The 10,348-nt window shown below is 37.4% G+C and overlaps 1 protein-coding gene across 1 annotated transcript in view; it reads left to right on the forward strand.

Moving 5' to 3' along the window:
- The window catches only part of LOC107290602 (BRISC and BRCA1-A complex member 2), a gene marked incomplete at its 5' end in the record, with an annotated part of 25,129 nt that extends 15,964 nt beyond the window's left edge, over window positions 1-9,165 (forward strand). The window contains one exon of the mRNA XM_015819496.1: window positions 8,935-9,165. Within this exon, the coding sequence (XP_015674982.1) occupies window positions 8,935-9,092 (158 nt within the window). The remainder of the gene's footprint in view (window positions 1-8,934) is intronic.
- Between the last annotated feature and the right edge of the window lie 1,183 nt (window positions 9,166-10,348).

Genomic DNA, 10,348 nt, shown 5'->3' on the forward strand with positions numbered 1-10,348 from the left:
TCGGACCTGGTTATCTCCGAGACCGCCTTCTGCCACAGATTACCTCTCATCGGCCGATACGCTCCCACAGAGAGGGTCTCCTCAGGGTGCCGTCAGTCAGACAGTGCCGGCTGGCGACCCCCAGGGGGAGGGCCTTCTCTGTTGGAGCCCCCTCCCTATGGAACGAATTACCCCCAGAGATCCGGGTCATTCCGGATCTGCCCTCCTTCCGCCGCGCCCTCAAGACATGGCTATTCCAGCTAGCGGGACTGGCCTAAGGGATATTTTAATTTGATTTTAATTTGATTTTAATTTGGTTTTTAACATAATTTTAAAAAGAAACGGCAAAAAATCAATATTTCATTTTAATTGTATTTTAAACTTAGTATTTTGTAAGGTTTGTCTGTTTTTTAACTTGCTGTAAGCCGCCCTGAGTCCGCTAGGAGAAGGGCGGGGTATAAATTTAATTAAACCTAAACCTAGTGTAGTTAAAATATATGTCACTATAGCTATGTGTGATTTCATCTGAATTGATTGTGTATCGTTTGTCAAGTTAATGAAACTTTTTCTGTTATAATTTAGAACTAAAGTTAAATGAAATGAGTTGTTTTTATCCAGTTAAATCCACCCCTTTCTACCACATATTTCCCTATCTGGTTCAAAGAGACAGATTGAAAATTTATCAAAAATTGTTCACCATGGTAGGATAAATTGAGTAATTCTTGCCTAAATGTTTCCATCTGATGTGACTCTTTCCTGGTTAGCAATCTCTGGTCCTTGATTTGTCTTGACTTTTTCAGTTAGCCAGGAAGATCAAGCCAAGTGTGTAAATATTTTATCCTATATTTCCCAAACTACTATAATGAAGTCCCAGACTTCAGAGATGAAGGAAATTATTTTATCTACACAATAGTCTAGAAACATTGTCATGGCAGACAGTTTGCTTTGTTTTCCACAGCTTACTATGTCCTTGGTTTAGTAGTTCTTTCACAACTTGGAATAGCTGTGCTAGATGAATGTGGTTCCATGAGTGAAACCCTCAAGATTAAATTTGTGAACAGTAATTTGCACACGAAAGGGGGTGGGCTGCATGTTGCAAAGTTATCAGTCAAATTATTGATATGCCTTGTAGGATGAGATAAAAAAAAGAAAAAGGAGAAATATTTTGGCTTAATTGGCTCGTCTAACAAGAAGACGAGAGCAGGTTGTCTTGCCACTGAAGTTCCTAGACTAATAAAGGGAGGATGGGATAGATAAGAATACTTAACTTTGGCATAGTTTCTCTTGCAATTAGTATTTCATTAACTGGTATTATTGCTTTAAAATGAGTTGGACATTTCAGATAATGGATGCTGAATTTGTTAGAACAGATGTGGCTTCGTCTCTGTGTGAAGCAGTTATTCTATTTCCCCTCTCCTTCCTTTTCCCTTCCTGATAACTGCGTAATTGAAAATGCTTTTAACATTTTCTAGTAGTAGGGTTTTTTTTTTTACGTTAGAATTATTTTTTATCACAAATGAAATTAGCATGAAATTTTAATCAGTTCCTACAATATTGTCACTTTGCGATTTCCATAGTATATTGCATGACTTTTTTTTATGACAAACAGTATTCACTTTCCAATTCATAGTTACCAGCAGAGATCACTGTTTATGTATAATCTATGTCTAACCTTTGTAACAATTGGAAGGTTTAATATAGAAAGAAAGATGGGTCCTAAAATTAACAGTTGAGAAATGTTAAGTGTAATAGATTTGCAGAAAATACTCCCAGAAAAGCGTTTCTATTCTTAAAACCTGTCTGTTTCCTTTATATTCTTAGAATTGCAATAAAATTAAGTTTTTCTGATGAGATATCACTGTTTGGCACCGAACTTGTGTAAACCTGTTAGTGAGGTGACTCACATAATGTGAGGTTATTTTTAGAGTCTAGATTTGGGTTACTTGGAATGTTTTTTTAAGCCGATATTAAGATAGATTCCTTTATCATGGCTTGCAAAGCTTGCAAACTGAGCATCCCTTAATAAATGACTAAGCAAAGGGTCTATTGGTACTTCCAGGAATTTACAGATATGAGTCACTCCATCTATTGTCTGCAGAAATACCTGTGAGTCAATATGTGTTTGGAAATAGTATTTCCAGTTTTGAACAGAGTTGCTGAAGCAGTGTTTTCAATCTGTCAGATTTATAAAACCTGCAGATGATTTAGTAAAGTTCAACAGTCTTATTTTCATGTGTATTCTGCATGGAAGGATTATATAAATGATTAAGTATTTTTTTTCATGCAGATGTCAGCGTGTTTGATCAGAACCATTTTTTTTTATCTCAGTCCCCTGAGTTTATCACTGTTTCTATTGCCTAAACCTATTCACTCCATTCAAATCAATAGATGCTTTCTTTAAAGTTGTTCTGGTTGTTTAGCGCCTTCTGTGTCTGTCACAAATGCTTTGCTTTTATCTCTAAACTTGAACCCATTCTTATTTTTCTGTTTATTGTTTCATATCATACCCGTCCGTCACACCGTGCCTTGTATTGCGAAGCATTCTCTCCAGTGGTGGGATTCAAATATGTGAACAACCGGTTCTCTGTGTGGATACCACTTCCGGAAGTCCATTCTGGGCCTGGGCAACAAAAAATTAGCTACCGGTTCTGCTGAAGTGGTGCGAACTGGTTGAATCCCACCACTGATTCTCTCTATTTAATAGCTCTATTTTTTCTACCTTGCTACTACAAATTCCTATAACTTGTGTGCATAAAACAAAAGCTGCTTTTTTTACATAAACCTCTCTTGCATTTCTTTCCCCTGCTCCTCCTCGTGTTGAAATTTTGGGAGGGACCTGCTTTTTTTGCTCATATAACTTGATCAGGCTTCATGAATTTGAATAATAATGTTTACATGAGAGCCAAATTCAATCAGCTATTAAGCACTTAGTGATCCAGCACTGTAACACAGCCTATAGGTTATTAGAATAAATGGGAAGCTCTGTATGTGTGTATGCGTGCGCATATCACATTCAAGATACATACATGCATACACCATCTTGAATTATTCAGAGGAAAGATCCCTGTATAAAAACCAGTTATTTATTCATTTATATATGTAATATATAACATATTACATAACAACATATAACCTGCTGAATTCCAGCAACCACAGATTTCTGGAAAGTATTTGAAATAAATACTGGGTATATTTTAATTAATGAGGGAAGAGGAAAAAAACTGAAAAATAATTTGGAACTAAGAAGAGAAATAGTCATCCTGGGTCTAAAATCAGGAGAAGCGAAGTTCTCAGAAAAAGTGGTAGAGGTGCAAAGTGCCAGGGACAAGTCAGCTGAAATGTCATAGGATATACAGAGATGTTCATGGGGTTGGTGGTTGAAAAAGTCAACATGACCACAAAGCTCTACTGTTCCTCTTATGTTAGTTGTACTTGCAATATATCCCCCCAAAAAATCTGGTGGAATTTTGATTACACAGTTGTGGCAACATGATCTTTACCTTTCTTTAACCATATCTTGTAGACACTCCTGAGAGTAGGTGTGTTGTGGAGGGAGATAGTAGGAAAGAAACAACTGAGTTATGTCCACTCAACTATCCATAACTACCCATAATTGAATTCTTACAATGTCCTGTTAACTGGAAGTATCCTTTTTCTTCTCAGTTCCTTAGTTTTTGAAATAGTTCCTCTATGGAGAAAATTACAGCAATTGCTTAAAGGCTAATCATAGCAAATGAAAGCTTCTATGAATTAACAGTTTTGTCTCTGTTGTGCTTTTAAACTTGACTTCAATACTATGTACTTACAGCTTTTAAAAAGCAAAGCTTTTAAAAGAAAGCTTTTGACTTTTTGAACAAAAGTTTTTTAAACATGCTATTAATACCTTTCAGTTGGTCTGATACTTAAAAAAATCAAGAAAAAAGGAGATTCTTCAGGAAAAAAATAAATGAAACTAACACCGCAGATATTAACTTGTCTTTACTGAAGTTTATTACCACATATCACTTTTATATGAATTGTACATAGCTATTTAGCTGCCTTTTAAGAAACATGCAGTACATGAGAAAAATAATTTTTAAAAAACGAGAAAAAACATAAAAAAAATTATGAACTTTAATTACAAAGGGCAAACAACAAAGTAAGCCCTAACCTCAAAACTATAACCAGATTTTAGGAGGTTGGGTTGACCCTACAGAGTAGAACAGAGCTTTTGCTTTTTAGACTTTCAGAATAATGCTACAAAAGTACATTGCTAACTGATAAATCACTTTAGATAATGGCAGAATTATGTTGTTAGCCAAGAATGAAACAGTAGATATTTTAATCTCAAATTTTAGTTGTCATTTCTGTCTCCAAGCAGAGGCAGTTTGATAATAATTTCCATCATGGTGTTATAATGGATGCTAACACAAGAGTTGAGAGTTCTCAGCCACCTCTCGTAACTTCTCCAGAGATACAATCTATCACTTAACACTATCGTGGAATTAACTCTTATTGTTTTATATTACACAAAAGGATTAAAACCTAAGCAGTGCCTTGCTGATAGATCTAGCTCCAGCAATTGATTCTCATGGTTAAAGATCATGGTTAATGATTGCAGGGTTCCAATATTTGAGAGGCACCTACAAAGACGAGGAAGTCAAGCTATTTTCCAAAGCGCCTAAAGGCAGGACAAGAAACAATGGTTGGAAACTAACCAAGGAGAGAAGCAACCTAGAACTAAGGAGAAATTTCCTAAGAGTGAGAACAATCAACCAATGGAATAGCTTGCCTTCAGAAGTTGTGGGTGCTCTTTCAAAAAGAGATTGGACAACCATTTGTCTGAAATTGTATAGGGTCTCCTGCTCAACCAGGAGGTTGGACTAGAAGACCTCTGATGTTCTTTCAAACTCTGTTATTCTATGTTCTAACAATCTTTTCTGCTACAGCAGTGGTGGCGAACCTATGGCACGCGTGCCAGAGGCGGCACTCAGAGCCCTCTCTGTGGGCACGTGCACCATTGCCCCAGCCCCGCCTTCCCCAACAGCCCCCTCCTCACCAGCAGCCCCCCTGGAGGAGAGTCGCCCCCGAGCGCGGCCCACGCGGAGCAGCATAGCCAACGACATGGCAGCTGGGTAGCGGGGACAAGACTCCGCCCTCACGCCCCATCATGCGCAGTTGATGCTGTGGGCGGAGGGCGTGGCCACCATGGCACTACTGGGCTGCCTGGGCGATCTGCGGCAGGCCATGGAGGCGGTGAATGGCCCTGTGGGTGGGCGGGATGGGGGCGGGCCGGGCTAGGGGCAGGGTGGGGGGGAGCGGGGGCAGAGCAGAGGCAGTTTTGGGGCACTCGGTCTCTAAAAGGTTCGCCATCACTGTGCTACAGTATATATACACATTGTATAGCTTCATCTAACTGAACTCTAGCAATGTATGCTCACTTCAAGGAGAAGCAACTTTGGATCAGGATATTGTAAAACGGTGAAACTGCAAATGGGGTGTACTCCAGCTATCTTTTCAGTGTGGCAAATAATTTCCTTTCCTAAAGCAACCTTTTCTTTGTATAATAGTCCAGCCTTTATAGAAGAAAAGTTGTTTAAAATAAGTTCCATATGAATAAATAAACAATTAATTGATGCCTTACCTGTTTTTATAGCCCCACTCTATGCATATGTTTCCAACTGCATATGTACAGAAATAGTTAATATTGATTAATTTGTTGGGAGAAATATTGTGTATGTATCAATTCTTGCAAAGGTAAATAGGTTACTTACACCCCAGTAAGAAAAAGTTACTCTGAATTCAGCATTTTTAGATTGTCTGTTTAGTGACTTTTCATTTTTCATCATCGTCTCTAATGATCATGATTGTATGATTGAAAGTATGATTGTTATACGTAAAGACTGTCCAATACACATTTGTTGAATTGCTTGAAGTTTCCACCTGTTACTAAAGATAAAATAATTAATAACAGATAATAAATTACTTTTAAAAATATTTTAAAATATTTACAGCTATGCAAAGAGGTTGATTTATTGATTAGAGCATTCTTTAGGCTTTTATTTTATTTATATGCATGGTCCTATATCTCAATATGTTCAGTAAGTATTAAAGAGTTCATATTTTTAAAAATCTTAAACTTTTCTGTGCTGATTTTGTAAAGTTTTTTTTCCTTTCCTTCTTGGAATCATGATCTTATTTCCTTTCAGGCTGGAACATAATTTGCCATCAGGAAATCCATTTTAGGACACTTTACTCTAATTCCCAAATATCTTACAATTGCACTTTCCTTTTTTTGCTTTTCCTTCTTTAAACAATCTCAGCCACACCTTATTCAGATATACACATGTAGTTTTGTGCTTACCAGTAGCTATGTATTATACATATTTACACTTCATTTGTTTAAGTGGAATTTTAAATATTATTTTATATCAGCTAATTCCATCCATATTAGAATTTGATTCTTAAGTTCCCAAATATAAATTAGTAGTAGAATTTATTTATCAAGATTCAAAAGAAAGGATACATTTTCCATGGTTTTATGTGTATATATATACCAATAAAATATTTTGCTTGGCTGTTGTTGTATATACATGGTTACTGGATAATTTATCAAGTCACATTATCCACTAGTGTAACTATATCGAAATATGTTTTGGAGTTCAAATGACATTCCTGAGATATATGGTAATAACTTCCTTGCAGAACATGCTGTAATCCTAAATCTGAAAAGAAAATATATTTATGGAAAGTAACTGCTGGCAAAGATAAAAGATAAAGATAAAATGCAAAATGTCTATCAGAACCCTTGAAGATATATTTCTTAATGTTGGAATTCTTGAGTTCCCATTATAAATTGAATTTTTTTTATTTATCTTTTTTTTTTTCCTTCTTCCTCCCCCCAAAGTAGGTAGGTCTCATCCATAGTATCATTATCTGTTGTTTTATATATCCACAACTGATAATTAAAGACCACACTTTGACCTATAAATAAATGTTTTTTTCATATCTATTGATTTTTTAAAATAGAAAATGATAGAAAGGATTTTTTACATCTGAAAAGTAGGTTTTGTATGGGTTATGACTAGTTTGTCTGCATGCCTATATTTGCTGCTGCTCCTTGGGCATGAATATCATTGGCTTGTGGACTTCCATGCGGTTGTAAGTTGTAGATCTTTTCACTTGGTCAGGGTTGTATTTGCCAGTTGTGGGACTCCTCCATAACTTCCTCACAACAGCTGGCTGCCTTCTTCCAAGGGATTTGTTTGGCTGACAATGGAAAGAATCAAACTGATGCCACATACTGGGGTCTGAGCCATTCAGTTATGCCACTGGACATCAGTACTGTGTGCAGTACTACTCTCAGCCAACTCTCAATTGTGTCACTGGACACTAGCTGTTCACTGAACATTTGTGGTAATTGAGCATTACACAGCCAGTCTGTGGATAGCAGTAGTGTCCAATGATGTGATCAAGAAACATCTCCCCCCAAATTGTAAAAGAACTTAGGCTAGAGAAGTTAGCATGACAGGTTAACTGTGAGTAAGGTGATTCCTTCTGTTATCAGCCAGCTGCTGTAGGAAAGTCACATGGAACCTCGTAACTGGACAGACCCAGAGACACCTTACGTAAATTCAGGTATATTACACAGACAATCACAACAGAAGAAAGAGAGAAAAGGTGCTTGTGGGAGGAAGAAGAGAATCATAGGTTCTGGAACCTAATCCCTCAATTTCTATATATCCAAGTTTTTGTTCTTTATTTGCAGTGTTACACTGGAACTGATGTCTCAAGGGACACCCGAATGTAAAATAACTACTTAAGGCTTTATAACATTGTTTTTCAATGAATGGAAGATGGTTATAAGTTGTCATGTTAATATATTCAAACTGTGGGTATTACAACAGTGAATTGAGAAATTAATCTATAAGATTCTGTGTAAATAAAAAAATAGGTTGATACGTTGTTTTCAGTTCACATAAAAGAGTTCTTGGGAAAATTCATTCAAAACTGAACCAAATAATTTGTTGTCTCCCTTATTTCAAAAAAGCCTTATCTATCATAACTGAATACAGTAATGATAATTATGTAAACCTAAGGCTTGTCTTGTGGGTCTAGTAAAATAATACTGGTTTAATGCTATGCACCAGTATTCTAAATTAACTCAGAATATTTTATTAACATAACTTTGATCACCTATGCCAGGAACACCTGCAAAAAGTAATAATAATAAAAAACACCTGTCATATGCAATAAAATGATGAAGACAACCTTGTAGCCCAGTAGAGAAACTGAATATGCAAGGAGAATGAGTAAGAACTATAGCTGAATAGCACATTGTTGTTGAAGTTTAGAGGCACAATGACTGGGAAGGGCTAGATTTATTTATCTCTCAGAAAGTAGCACTGTAGTCTAGAAAAATTATCTAGAATATATCAAGGCACTTCAGAAGTATTTTGGAAATATGAACAATGTGAAGGGACATTATATCATGCTTAGTGGACATGTACAAAAGCTAAAAATACAGTACTTCAGGCCCATCTGATATATAAAAAACCCCAGCAGTTTCCATCTATAAGATAGTATGCCCATCTCTATCCCCAGCTATGTTTTTACCATAGGTAGACAGCAAATCATATTGTCTAATTAAATTTTATCTGTGCTTTATTTTGTTTATATATAGTATGCTTAGCGTATTTCAGAAACATTTCAAATTTAAACAGGTGTCCATTAAAACGATAAATTCAAATTGATCTATCCATTTTATTTTTGTGCAACAAATCTGGCAAAAAATATGATTAAATATTAAAAAAAAAACTGAACAACCTGTAAATTGAGCATCTTTTAAGCACCTGTCAGATTTTAAAATATTTTTAATGTACACGTTTTCGTGCATATTGTTAATATAAGATGATAAAAATCAAGAAAGAAAACAAATTGCTTATGTATTTTTTTTCTTTTCTTTTTTGTTTGTAGTTGACTTGCCACTGTACTTTCCTCGGGATCAGCCAACTTTGACATTTCAGTCTGTCTATCATTTTACAAATAGTGGAGAACTATATTCTCAAGCCCAGAAAAACTATCCCTATAGTCCACGATGGGATGGCAATGAAATGGCCAAAAGAGCAAAGTAAGTTATATTTGGGTGAAATAGTTATGATATATGCATTTTTGAACAAGCTTAGTGATTGTCAGATTTGTTTACTTAAACATGATTTGAAGTTCATGCTATACATACCTGCTTTTTTCATTTCCTATTGTCTTAGGTCCAGATTTATTCTCATCCTTCAAATCACAAAAGTTCTTGCACAATGAATCAAACCCCTAACTATATCACTACTCTTGTTGAACAGAGTATAGGAGGTCTCCAAGCTCCTTGCCAAATTGGCATGTTCCCAAAATTTAATTGCCTTAATGCAGGCATGTCAAATTTGCGACGTCACGTGATGTCAATGGGGTGGGCACAGTTTCGGCGTGATGCATCCGGCCCACGGGCTGGCAGTTTGACATGCCTGCCTTAATGCAATAAGGAGTGCTTTCACAAAGAGTAAATTTCTGTATCTGAATAGAGAAAAACAACCATATAAGACATTTAAAATGGCATGCAAATTTATAATACAGGTTGTCCTCAACTTACATCCTGTCATTTAATGACTACTTGAAAGTTTTGGCAACTCAGAAAGATGCTTTATGAAGGTGCTTTCATGATCTGGCTGTTGAAAAATGTCACCACCACTCTCTCAAGGTCACCTGATCATGATCTTGGTGTTTGACAACCTAGTCTCGCTTACAGCTGGTTGCCATGTGCCTTGCAGTCATGTGATTACCATTTGCAGTCTTCTCTGATGGCTTCCTCAGAAAGTCAATGAGCAAACTAGGAGGAAAGCTGCTGTTTCCTCCCCTTTGTGCACAGATGGGGACATTCTTTGTCAGGCTGGAGGAGTGGAGATCAGATCTTCAAGATCCAAGCTTCATTTCTGCAGTCCACAGCAAGAGTTCTCTCCCACACTCGGAGGGGAAGGGAAATCCCACAGCAGGCTGCTGGAACAAAGCTTGGACCGTCAGGATTGCAGTTGTTAAGCAAAGTGGTCACATGGAGACCTTATTTCAGTGATGGCGAATCTTTTAGAGACTGAGTGCCCCAAAACTGCCCTGCCCCACTCCCACTCTGCCCCCACCCGCTCCACCCCCCACCCTGCCTGCCCCTGCTCTATCCCCCGCCTGCCCACAGGGCAACCCACCTGCATGGCCCGCTGCAGATCGCCCAGGCAGCCCTGCAGCACCTTGGTGGCCATGCTCTCTGCCCGTGCCCCGTAGTATCATCTGGGGCACGAGGGTGGAGTCTTATCCCTGCTGCCCGGCTGCCATGTGCTTGGCTGTGCTGCTTCCC

The sequence above is a fragment of the Protobothrops mucrosquamatus genome, unplaced genomic scaffold (assembly GCF_001527695.2).
Source record: "Protobothrops mucrosquamatus isolate PMUCROS unplaced genomic scaffold, P.Mucros_1.0 scaffold936, whole genome shotgun sequence".
Taxonomy (NCBI): domain Eukaryota; kingdom Metazoa; phylum Chordata; class Lepidosauria; order Squamata; family Viperidae; genus Protobothrops; species Protobothrops mucrosquamatus.